General features: G+C 36.1%; 1 protein-coding gene across 1 annotated transcript in view; it reads right to left on the reverse strand.

The window, feature by feature from the left end:
* Positions 1-1489: 1489 nt before the first annotated feature.
* The window catches only part of LOC120223926 (liprin-alpha-2-like), a gene marked incomplete at its 3' end in the record, with an annotated part of 359204 nt that continues 346735 nt past the window's right edge, over positions 1490-13958 (reverse strand). Inside the window, exon 9 of the mRNA XM_039222153.1 lies at positions 1490-1711. Coding sequence (XP_039078084.1) covers positions 1490-1711 — 222 coding nt within the window. The remainder of the gene's footprint in view (positions 1712-13958) is intronic.

Below are 13958 nucleotides of genomic sequence, written 5' to 3' on the forward strand. Positions count from 1 at the left end.
AATAGAATAGGTCTGGCTAGTCTAAGAGGCCATCTTAACTGAACAGAGTGGGCTAAAATGAAATAGTAGGAGATGAGTTCCCAGAGGTCAGAAAGGTGGTAGCGGAGATTGTACATGGCTCATAGGTCACTGCAAAGACAGATTTTACTGTAAGTAGGATAGGTAGCCATTGAAGCAGAAAGGTAACTTGAGCTGACTTAACATTGTAACAGGTCACTGAGGCTGCTATGTTGAGTACAGACTGCGGTGAGCGAGTCAAAGGCAGAAGAAGGAAGACCAGTCACAAGACTACTGTAGTAATTCAGAGAGGTGATTGTGTAAAATAAGGAAGAGCCATAAAGATTGTGAGAAGAGGTCATATTATTGATAAATATTGAAGCTGGAAATGGGCTTATGACTGAATCATATGCAGTGTGTGTGAAATAGGTACCAAGGACAGCTCCAAGGCTTTTGGTCTGAACAACAATAATGGGATTGAAGACAGGTGAGATGTGTAAGACTACAAGAAACTGGTTCCTTGGGGGTGGGAGAATAACAGGAAAACAGTCTTGAATATGTTAATTTTGAGAATACGTTAATTTTCCAGGCATCTGGGAATCAGGACAGGATAAGTTGGAGAAATGATTGGGTCCATGTTTAATAACATGGAGGTCAGTAATGACTTTGATAAGAACAGATTTGATGGGATGCTGGAGGCAAAAGTAAATAAAATGGGCTCAAGAGGGAATGGGAAGGAAACAACTGAATATATGGAGTAGAGTCAACTCCAATTACAACTAGTTAATTAAATACAAAACTATAAATAAGATAAAATATGTAGTTTTAAAGAATAAGTAAAAATGACAAAAGGTAAAAGGTAAACTTTTCACCCATATGAATTTTCTTTTAATTGAATACAGTGAGAAAGTGAAAGGTTCTAAACATTTCACCTTAGTTGGTAAGGTGGTTAGGCAATGTTACAAAAACCTCTCCCTATAAGTTTTGTAGTAACTTTCAAGTACTCTTTTAAACAGATGAAGCGATGTTACATCTAAGAAGAACTGAATACATGGAGAAAAAAAGATTCCCAGGTTCCCACGTATACATCCACACTCACAGACACAACACCAAAATAAGAGGGGGAAAATTTAAAGTAATGATATTAAGTATTCACATTTGCTAAAAGTGCAGCAATTCATTATTCATACTCACATCTAAAGCTATTTGAAATTAGCAGCTTACAATTTTTAAAATTCATTTAAACTATAGGAAGTTTTTACTCTGCCTGAGACTTGATATGAAATTTTCTTTTCATACATATTTAAAGGGTTGAGAAAATAAATAAACTATTTTTGCCTTAGTGGACATTTTTCCTGAGTAATATAATGCATCCCAAATTACGGTCCTTTGAATAGATGTAAAGATTGTATGTCATTATGCGAGATTTGCAAAAAGCATCTCAGAAGCAGCATTCAGAAAGCAAAGACTGAAAATTTTATAAATCACTTACCTCCCTAATGTCCCTTTGATATTTAGTGTTCATTTCTTCTGTTTTAATAAGATCCTTTCTTGCTGTCTCTGCTTCCTGTTCCACCTCCCCCACTCGGGAAGAGAGAGCTGCTAAACGTTCTTTCATTTGAGCCATCTCATAGTTTTGCTTTTCAAGTAATTCTTGTAGTTCGACTATTTGACTAGTTTCATCGGTTGAGTCTATAGAACCGTTGGACAAACGCTGCAGGAAAGGAAAAAAGAAATGGCCTTAGGATTCTCTTCATCTTTAATTTAAAATTCACAAACTTAAAGAAATGAAACCGATAGAGCTTTCACCCTGCGAATTAAGAGCCCTAATTAGTTTTGAAGAAAAACTAAGTTTTTGAGAAAAGTCTTAATGGACATTAAAATATAAAGGTAGATCAATAATTTTCAAACAGGTAAAAGATGCATCTCAACAAATACACATATATATATATATGCATATATATACATACACACTTAGCATGTATCCCAAACATTTAATAAATGGCAGTTATTATTTTATCAATTATATCCAAACAATATTATGTTTATATAAGCAGCATGTTATTATTAAATAAGAAGGAACACAGAAACTGTGTAATATTTTTTTTATTTATTTGTTTTTTGAGAGAGAGAGAGAGAGAAAGAGAATGCAAGCAGGGGAGGAGCAGAGAGAGGGGAAGAGAGAATTTTTTTTAAGTTTACTTATTTATTTTGAGAGACAGAGAGCAGGGAAGGGGAAGAGAGAGAGGGGGAGAGAAGGGGAGGGAGGGAGAGAATCCCAAGCAGGCCCTGTGCTATCAGCGCAGAGCCTGACATGGGGCTTAATATGAAATGCGGTATCACTACCCAAGCCAAACTCAAGAGCTAGATGCTCAAGTGACTGAGCCACTCAAGCACAGTGGAAAAGAACCTTAAACAAGCTCTATGCCCAGTGTGGAGCCTGACATGGGGCTCGATCTCAGGACCATGAGATCATGACCTGAGTCGAAATCAAGAATCAGATGCTTAACAGACTGAGCCACTGAGGTGCCGCCCCATATTTTCTACTTTTATTCAAAATCTTGGTGCATTTGCAAGTTTTATTTTCAATGACTCTCAGAGAAAGAGCTTACACACATTTTTCTTTTAAAGAAGGTTATTTCTGGTGTGAATGTGACCTAGCTGGAACAAAGGTATAGCATAAAAAAGCCTTGATTTCTATATTGCTAAGAACATAAAAGTCATGAGTGCACACAACACATAGGAAGGAGGCTTAAAAGGATTAAATACTTTGAGATTGATTTCTCCCCTTGCTGCTTAGAAACCAGGGTGACCCATGTCTTCAGAAGCATGTCCTACAGCCTAGCTGCCCTGGAGAAGTTTTGTGGTGGAGTAACACAAAACAACTGGGGAACAGGGTAACAACTGGAGAAACAGCACTAAAGAAAAAGGCCACAACCAGGTCGAAATAAGAAAATAATGGTGTACTTTGCTTTAACACAAATGAAAATAACAGATGCCAGTTAAAAAAGATAAACATGAAGAAAAGAAATAAAATGAGAAAAAGCAAAGAAAGTACAGTTAATTTTAGTGTAGTGATTTTTTTGGAAAACATGAATCTGTTTTAATATAATAGATACATGAAGAAATGATTTGAATGTTATGTAAATTTTGTTGTATTTATGCAATTCTTATTTTTAATTAAAAAATGTAATGTCTTATTTATTTCTGACAGAGAGAGAGAGAGGGAGAAAGAGAGAGAGAGTGACAGCGTGAGAAAGGGAGAGTCAGAGAGAGAGGAAGACACAGAATCCAAAACAGGCTCCAGGCTCTGAGCTAGCTGTCAGCACAGAACTCAATGCAGGGCTCGAACCCATGAACCGTGAAATTATGACCTGAGCCGGTGCCGGATGCTTAACCGAGTAATATATTTATGCAATTCTTGACTATTTAAACATGAATCTGTTTTAATACAATAGATACGTGAAGAAACAATTTGAATGTTATGTAAATTTTGTGTTTTCTTTTTTTCAATATATTGAAGTACAGTTGACCTACAATGTACATTCGTTTTCAGGTATACAACCTAATGATCTGACAGCTCTGTATGTTACTCCATGCTCTAAATTTTAGGTTTTCTTATGCACAATTTCACTCCTGTGAATCAGAAAATCATTGGCTAAACACAGAAAACCATACGTAGCTGAACTGAGCTACATACAAAATGAACATACAAAATGAACACATGCGCGCTCCTCAGACATCTAACATCTCATCAGTGTATCTCATGCTGTGAGTCAAACCACTCCCTGTGTATGTTACAATTTTCCATCTGATTTCAGACACCCCACCTTCTATCACTTCACAATAATGCACAAACCCTCAAACCCATGTGACATGCATTTCTGTAAAGAAAACTCGGGCCTTTTTCAAGGCAAAGAGCCATATTTATTGTAGTATTTATGCAATTCTTGACTGTTTAACGTGTAAAACGGTGCTACAATTTTTATTTTTAGAAAACTTTATCAAAGTTTTCTATCTCTTTGATTTACGCCATTGATAAAGTGGTGACACAAACTTTTCTTCCACAAGCCCTGTGTGTTTTATTGCTCATTTTTGCAGAGCTCATAACTTTGAGGAATGCAAATGACACAGTAGAACAGCACTGACTGTAGGAGAAAAGAGGGAGAACAGAAAGCACCATAAAAGCAGTGAGAAAGATAAAATAGAGACAAAGGGAGTGCACAAAAATGGCAAGGAGTGTTTACTAAGTCTAGGAACTAACACATGAAGCAGCAGCCTGGAAAATCTAAATTAAAATAGCAGAAAAGATGGAGTTAATCTTAAAATGGTATCTAAAGATGCCAGATCTACAGACCTAATACCTTGAAGGTATTACTGAACTTTTATATTGCAGATGCTGAACATCTAATAATTTAGTAAAAGAAGTAAGAGATTTTACAAATATGTAGAAATGCCAGAGATGCTGCTGAGATCCAGATAATTCTTTGGCAACTCTATTCCCCCCACTGTTTACATAGCACTTGCTGAGGGATCAGAGGTAAGAACTGTCTTTCTAAAGTTATGCCCGCTCATGAGGCATGCAATGCCGCATACAATGTAGAGGTATTGTGAAGCTAATGAAAAACCAACTTTCTAGACAGTTTTTATGGATACAAAATGCAAAAACATTGATGGTGACCTTTATACAGGACACAACTATCTGTACATTGAGCTGAGATAAGCCAGTTTCTAATCCTTTTGCGACAACTGATAACTGGTTTAGGGAAGAAGGCTAGAGCCAACTGCCAGTCAGTTACGCCCAAATTTGGTATAACTGAGGTATGATAATACAGGGTTTATTTCACAATAGCAAATATCTTTGAACTCTGTATACTACTTATAAGTAACTAAACGATCTTAAGCTTTAATAGAACTTCTACCTCCCACATTGAGGATTTTGGTTAGTCAACAAAAAAAGGCAATTTTTTAGAAGCTACAAAACTCACTAGAAAACAAACTTTTGCTTTGAAAAATGTTTTATGTAACTGGAGAAAATATACTTGCATTTCTGGAACCCTATAGACCTTGGGAGAAGCTGAGACTCAGGTAATCACACAGAGCCTATTTGAATTAAAATGCAGAAGTTTTCTTTTTAAGTTTATTTATTTATTTTGAGAGAGAGAGAGAGAGAGAGAGAGAGAGAGAGAGAGAGAGAATTACAGCATTGTGGGGGAGGGATAGAGACAAAGGAGATAGAGAGAATTCCAAGTAGGCTCCGTGCTGTCAGTGCAGAGCCTGACTCGGGATTTGATCCTATGATCCATGAGATCATGACCTGAGTCAAAATCAAGAGTCAGATGCTCAAGAGATTGAGCTATCCAGGTGCCTCTTAAATGTAGAACTTTTAATTCCCAGTTAAATCCATCTAAGCTTTACCATATTTCCATTACTCGGAATATAAAGATCAACAGATGTAAATTATACATGCTCTATGGTATAGATGAGTATCAGGAATGTAGTGTGTATTCTTACACACATACACACGCATTCAGCAAATATTTGTTTATACTGAATCATGTTAATTTTCTAATTAGAAAAATGATTATTCCAATTTTGTGCACCTGAAGTCCATTAAAATCTTGTTTAAAAATTGCATATTTTTAAGGGGCTCAAGGTAAGAAAAATTTAATTAAATATAAACAGTAATCAAGCAACTAAAACAGTTAAAATGTTAACCTTTTTAATTCCTTTAGCAACCGATGTATAATGTAAGGTCTTTACACTACTATGAAATTTGGGACTACCCATGGAACATTTCTGAGCCTTCCATGTTTTTCTCTGAAGTGTTTGAAAATCTTTAATTTTTTTTTCTTAAATTTAAATGCATTATTTATTTTTGAAAGACAGAGACAGAGTATGAGTGGGGGAGGGGCAGAGAGCGAGGGAAACACAGAATCTGAAGCAGGCTCCAGGCTCTGAGCTAGCTGTCAGCACAGAGCCCAAGGCGGGAGAGAGAATCTTGAGCAAGGCTCCATATGGAGCACAGAGCCCAATGCAGGAATGTGGGGCTCAATCTCACAACTGTGAGATCATGACCTGAGCCAAAATCAAGAGTCAGAAGGCAAACCAACTGAGCCACCCAGGTGCCCCTTTATAAGATTTCAGAGGTGGATGGACACTGCCTCTGCAGAATGAAATACTTGGTTGACCTCTGCTCACACCAAGAAGTATTATATTTGACAGCTGATACTTTTTCCTCAGATTTATTGAGATATACTTGATATGTGACACTGTGTAAGTTTAAGATGTACAACATGATAACTCATTACATGTAAATACCATGAAGTGATCACCACAAGGTTAATTAACTCACATCTATCATCTCATGTAGTTACCAGTTCATTTTTGTTGTGACATTATGATCTACCCTTAGCAACTTTCAAATATACAATATAGTATTCTTCTTCTTCTTCTTTTTTTTTTTTTGAGAGAGAGACAAAGAGCAGGGAAGGGGCAGAGAGAGAGAGGGAGACGTAGAATCCAAAGCAGGCTCCAAGGCTCTGAGCTGTCAACACAGAGCCCGACATGGGACTTGAACTCAAGAACTGTGAGATCATGACCTGAGCCAAAATCGGATGCTTAAATGAACTGAACTACCCAAGTGCCCTATAAATCTTCTATTTTTAAAAAAATGTGTAACATTTTATCTATTCAAATAACCTTAAATGTATTTTATGGTGAGCTTAATATATTTTCTTATAATTCCAGAGTAAAAGATCATTTAAAAACTATGATTTATATCTTAGAAAATGAATATATAACTTTTGTTCCAAATCATTTAACAGTGATTCGTAGACTTATCTTTAAAATAAATGTGGCACTTTAACTGAAATGACATATTATTGAATTAAAAGAACACCCAGTGGTTATTTTAAATAGCTTTATTGAGATAGAATTTATATCCATAAAATTCACCCATTTACAGTATAAATGTCAATACTGTTTGGTATACTTAAACGGTTGTACTATCAACATAATCTAATTTGAGAACATTTGCATCACCCCAAATAGAAACCTCTTGCCCATTAACAATCATTTGCAGCTGACCCTCACCTCCAGCCCTAGGCAGGATTTATCTACTTCTGCCACTATAAATCTGCCTATTTGGTAATTTTCATATAAACTGAATCAGAATAGACAGTCTTTTGTGACTGGCTTTATACACTGAGCAAAATGTGTTTGAGTTCCATTCATGTTGTAATATGTTATCAGACTTTTTTTTTTTTATTGCTGAATAGTATGCCATCATGTGGATATACTACATGTTATTTGCATATTCATGGTAAGAGACATTTAGATTGTTTTCACCTTTTGGCTAATGTGAATAATGCTGTTATAAAAATTTGTGGACAAGTCTTTGTGTGGACATATGTTTCATATTCTTGTGGGTAGATTTCAAGGAGTAGACTAGCTGGCTCATATGGTAATACTGCGTTACCATTTTGAAGTACTATTTCCCAAAATGGCTGCACCACTTTACATTCCCATTGGCAACAATGTGACTTCCAATATATCACATTCTCACCAAACCTTGTTATTGCCTTTTTATTACAGCTACTCTAGTGTGTATGAAGTGGTACCTCCTTGTGATTTTGATTCGCAGTTCCTAACAATTAATGATATGGAACATCTTTTCATGTCTCTATTGTCATTTATATATCTTCTCTGGGGAAATGCCTATGAAATTCTTTACTCATTTACTAATTGAATGATTTGTATTTTTATTAATGAGTTATATTATGTATATATATATATGTGTATATATATATATGATATAACTCCTTTATCACTTATATAAATTGCAAATAGTTCTTCTCAATCTATGGATTATCTTTTCACTTTCTTGACAGTGCCATTTGAAATGCAATTGTTTTTTGTTGGGATGAGTACTGGGTGTTATATGGAAACCAACTTGACAATAAACTATAAAAGAAAAATAATAAATAAATAAAAACAAAATAATTAATAAATAATAAAAATATTAGTAAAAACTTAGAAGTACAAAAAAATGAAATGCAAGTGTTTTTTTATTTTAATTAAGTCTAGTTTACCATTTTTCCCCTTTATACCGTGCACTTTTGGTGTTGTATCAAGAAATTATTTCCTAACACAAGGTTAAGAAGACTTTCAATGTTTTTCTCTTAAACTGTAAAGAATATACAGGATTTTTTTTTTTTTAACAAATATTTTTTTTTTAATGTTTTATTTATTTCTAGGAGAGAGAGAAAGAGACAGCGTGAGCAGGGGAGGGTCAGAGAGAGAGAGAGACAAAAACTGAAACAGGCTCCAGGCTCTGAGCTGGCAGTCAGCACAGAGCCCGACGCGGGGCTCGAACCCACGAACCGCGAGATCATGACCCAGGCAAAGTCGGACGCTCAACCGACTAAGCCACCCAGGCGCCCCTGTACAGGATTTATTAATTTTTGAAAGTAATAAAAGCTCAAATGTTAGAATTTAAGTATATATATATATATGTATATATTCATCCAACAAATATTTATTAAGCACTTACTATGTGCCAGGAAGAAAGAATGGTGTTGCAATTTTTAAAAAATGCGCTGATACATTCCTGACATCAAGTAAAGTGTCATCAAGCAGAGGAGTGGCACACAAATAAGCAATTATTAAGTATGGCAATGAATGTTATCGTAAAGCTATGTGTTGCCTAAATATTTATGATATGGGAGCAGGGAGAAGATACTATTTGTGATACTCTTTGAGTTTGATCTTTAAAGATCAAAGGTTATAGTTAAAGTAAAATAAGAGCGGGGGGGAGGAGGTTAGTTATTTCAGAAAGGTGAAACATGAGCCAAGGCAGGGAGGCAGTTTCTGCAGAGGAAATTACAGGTTGTACTATGTGGAGAGAGGGTGACGAGTGCTGTAGGGAAATGAAAGGGAGCTGGGAAAAAAGGCCGCCATAGAGTCAGATGGCCTTAGCTTTTCGTATGAAATACAATGCACTTTGTGTACAAAATAGTATGACAGAGAGTCATCAAAGGTTTTTGAAGAGGGAAATAACATGTGAAAACCTGCTGTCAAGCTGTTCATCTCTCCTCATGACCTAGTAACCTATTTAAAGTCTACAGTACCAGTAATGGTTAATTTTTGCTTGCCTAAGTCATCATCCACTTTCTCTTTCCCTCCCCCATGGCTAGAGTTGTCGGATAAAATACAGGATGACCAATAATATTAAAATTTCAGATAAACAATAAAAGATGTTTAGAATAAGATATCACATGCAGTATTTGGATTAAGTTTATACAAGGGGAATTGATTATGCAAAGAAAACATTGAGCCCAGACCCAAAATAAGAGCGCATTATGTGTTTATCTGGCAGAGGACATAGAAAAATCAAAGGCTGGGAGACACAAGTGGGTTTAGGATTTTCAAGGGGATCAGTATAGCTAGAATGGAATAGGCTAGAGCAAGAAGATGGAAGTGGGCATACATGTGCAGATGATGCTGTTTCTTGAGATACTAGGGGTTCCTGAGATCATTGTAAGCCACTGACTTTCACTCTGGGTTAGATGGGCACCATATGAAGGTGTTGAGCAGAGGAGTGACAGTCTTTCAGAAAAATCTGTCTGCTTTACCTTCTGACATATTTGAATTGGACCCATTTCCATGACCTCTTTATGTGTCAAGGAACACCTTGTGTGTTCAATCCTCTTTGGTGACTCTGAACCCTTAGCAGATGTAGTAGGCCAAGGTCCGGGGGCTCCTACTTCTGGTGGTTGGTGTTGTTATGATCTTTGCCATCTTCCACACCAATCCTCACCTGGCTGGATTTCCTGTTCAACATATGATGTCTGAGTCATCTACTCCCACTTGAATTACTACAATAAGCTTCTAACTGGTCTGTTTGCATCTAACCTTATCCTCTTACTCTTATTTTTAAAACAGACAGAGTGATCCCTGGTAATCTTGTTACCTGGTAGTCAGATCAAGTCACTCCTCTGCTCAAAACACTCCAGTGCTTTTCCTACCCAATACAAAAGCAAAAGTCTTATAATCAGCAATAACCACCACCTCCCATCTCCCTACTCCACTGCCCTTCCCTGCATGCCATGACCTCCCTGACCTCTCTCCTACTAATTTCCCACTTGCTGTCTTACTTCATCACACTGGCTACCTCACTGCTCCTCTAACAAGTCAATCACTCTCCCACATTGCAGCCTTGGCTTTAGATTGTCCTTCTGACTGAAATGTTCTTCCCTAGTATTTCAAATGGCTAACAACTTCCACCACTCCAATGAAGCCGACCTTGACCACCTTTTTTAAATGAGAAAACTGTCCTTACCTCCACATCTCCTCAGGACTCCTGACTTTTTTGTGTGCTTATCTACCTTCTTTTTCTTCAATATCAGCTTCCAACATAGTAGACGATCTTATTTGCATTTATTGTTTATTGTCTATTACCCTCCTCTAACTTGTTAGATCATAAGCAACAGCAAGGAAAAGAGCTTTTATATGTGTTTGGTTTTGTGTATCACAAGTGCCGAGAATGATGTCTGGTGCGTGATGGTAATGAGATAGACGTTTGTTGACTGAATAAATGTTTTGATTACTTGTGTCTCTAGTGAGTAGAACAGCATCTTCCACAAAAATATATTTGTTAACTGAATGAATAAATGAATGAATGAGTGAATGATAGTTTCTGTTAATAAGTAAGATGAGTTTTAGGAAAAAACAGTAAGGATTCAAAGAGAAATAAAATACGGAGACAGTATTTTCAGCCGTCATTGTATAAAGTTCATGAAAAAATATGTTCATAGAAATCAAATACAGGACAAGACTGGCTTGGTCAGTTATGTGTCTGGCTATTGGTTTTGGCTCAGGTCATGATCTTGCAGTTCGTGACATTGAGCCCTGCGGCGGCTCCACACTGACAGTGCAGAGCCTGCCTGCAATGCTTTCTTTCCTTGTCTCTCTGCCTTTCCCCTGCTCACTCTCTCTGTCTCTCTCTCAAAATAAATAAATAAACTTAAAAATGTAAGCAAATATAAAAGAGACCTTACTCATTCTTCTCCTGTTTTAAAGCAGGAGAATTATCTTTATGGTAGAAAGATCTGAAATAAGCTAAAGAAACCATTATTATAAATGTACATTAAAATAAATAATATGGTAGAAATATACAGCCCACATATAAGACCAAATAAAGTGAATGAAGCTGAAGCTTCAGGCATCCTACCATGTCATAGTCATACTGCTTCTAAAGTTAATTCTGAGATAAAGCCAGGAATTTAAACATGTTCTTCCATTTCTATCAGATAAATACTAGAAATGTGTCTCTCTTTGTATTTGATAATCTTCAACAAAATGACTTTACCATTAAAATTTTTTCCATCCTACTTCTGGCTTTAGTATTTGTTTAAAAAATAGTATAACACATTTAAAAAATCCAGTTGTCTCGTTAAATTACTAAGGTGCCCATTTTCATTCTGCATTTTAGCGTGGCTTAATGGTCATTGCTTATTTTGAGCATATTTTAATAACTACATATTGCTCTTCTACCCTACTAAAGAATAGCCATTTATGAAACATAGTAGTGATTAATCTTCACATTTCTTATAAGTGGTGAAATAATGCCACATTTCTTTTAAGTGGTAAAACAATGCCTGTTAAATGTACAAAACAGAGGACATTTAAAGTGCTGTATTAGTATAACTTAATAATTAAGTTCCCCTTGGATAGCTATTTCCTTCTTTTCTTTTTCTTTTTTTTAAGAGGGAGAAAGAGAATGAGAGTGCAAGCAAGTGGGGGAGGGGTAGAGGGAAAGAGAAAGAGAATCTTAAGCATGTCCCATGCCCAGCGCAGAGCCTGACACAGGACACAATCTCATGACCGTAAGATCATGACCTGAGCCAAAATCAAGAGTCAGAAGGTGAACCAACTGAGCCATCCAGGTGCCCTTTTATAAGATTTCAGAGGTGGATGGACACTGCCTCTGCAGAATGAAATACTTGGTTGGGTGACCTCTCCCCACACCAAGAAGCTATTATATTTGACAGCTGATACTTTTTCCTCAGATTTATTGAGATATACTTGATTTGCAACACTGTGTAAGTTTAAGATGTACACCAGGATAATTCACTACATGTAAATATCATGAAGTGATCACCACAAGGTTAGCTAACCCACATTCATCATCTCATGTAGTTACCAGTTCATTTTTGTAGTGACAACATTATGATCTACCCTTAGCAACTTTCAAATATATAATATGGTATTCTTATTTTTTAATGTTTATTTATGTTTTTGAGGGGGGGGGAAGAGAGAGAGAGAGAGAGATTGAGACAGAGAGAGAGAGAGAGAGAATGCGAGCAGGGAAGGGGTAGAGAGAGAGAGGGAAACATGGATCCTAAGCAGGTTCCAGGCTCTGAGCTGTCAGCACAGATTCTGACACAAGGCTTGAACCCACGAGCTTCCGAGATCATGACCTGAGCTGAATTCAGATGCTTAACCGACTGAGTCACCCAGGTGCTCCCATAATATAGTATTCTTAACTGTAGTCATCATGGCAGCTGATAATTTAATCTTATTATGAACATATTTCCACACATGATTTGCACATTTTGACACCTCTTTTCCCATGTTTTTTTTTTTTTTTTTATGTCTAACCCATAGGTCCTCCACTCTCTCCTAATGAATTTCAAGTAAATCTCTTTTTCTCTTATGCATTTTACTTCTCATGCTTTAGGGGAAATAAAAAGGTGGGGCCAAAGAGTAGAAAGTAGGAATTTATTTTACTATTAATTAAATCCAGATATTAAAGGCACAGATACACTTAGGATTTAGCATTGAAGGGGTCACACCAGTCCCATCCATTCCATTTTTGAAAATAATTATATGAATAGTATGGTTAGAGATAGCTTATTGTTTTGTCAGAAAAATTACACTAAGATTTGCAATCATTGACATTTTCTATTTCTAATGTGGAGGACTAGGGAGAATCTATAAAATGGCAAAGTCTTATAAGATATATTTAACTCTCTGAGAAGAGAAATATAGTAGAACTGAAATATAGAAACAAAAATAATGAAATAACACAAATCTAGAGGGAAACATTCATAAATGCAAAAATAATAAGGACAAAAAAACTAGAACCAGTTCACTGGAAATTTCCTAAGTGAGTCAGCAATGTTGGGGTGAAAGAAATGTATGTAACAGAATAGACTGACTCAGTCAGGGGTTCCATGGACTATTAGTGAAATGTCTTTGTGAACTCTATGAGTAAATCCTAGACCAAGCATTGACTCTCAAGGTGGGACTTTGGAAGACTTCAACCAATCTGATGTCTCAGTAAATACTTCCCTGCATTTCAAGAGACCACCATACTCCTCATTTTACTCCAAATCCCCAAATTTGGATTTGCCTCCAAATCCTCAAATATGATTGTATCTTTCATTAGAATAATGACAACTAATTATAATAGCTATCATTTACTGAGTACTTACTTACCCTGACATATTTGTAAGATTCCTGGCTCTAAGCATGGGTTTGTAATAATTACTCTACTTCACTAACATTAGTTAAGTTCTGACTACGTTAGGTGCTGTTACAAGTGCATGATGTGCCTAAACTGTGTAATGAACTATTGTATACAGAAAAGGAAATTGAAGTAAGGAGCACAGGTATTTTGCTTAAGGACACACTACCAAAAAGTAATGAGATTCAAACGTGAGCTCAGGTATTCCAGGGTCATATTCCTAGGAATTTTTTCCTTTCTCCTCTCGCTCTCATTTTCTTCTTCTTCTTTTTTTTTTTTTTGTTCATTCTCTCGCTTTTTCTCTCTCTCTGCTCACTTTTATTTATTCACTATTTCATTTATCAATTTATTCAATCTCTACTTATTATTTCATTTATCCATTCATTCAATCACTAAAACTCCGCTATCTGTTTATCCTTTACCATATGCC

This window comes from Hyaena hyaena, unplaced genomic scaffold, assembly GCF_003009895.1.
Source record: "Hyaena hyaena isolate Hyena2069 unplaced genomic scaffold, ASM300989v1 scaffold_1079, whole genome shotgun sequence".
Classification (NCBI taxonomy): Eukaryota; Metazoa; Chordata; class Mammalia; order Carnivora; family Hyaenidae; genus Hyaena; species Hyaena hyaena.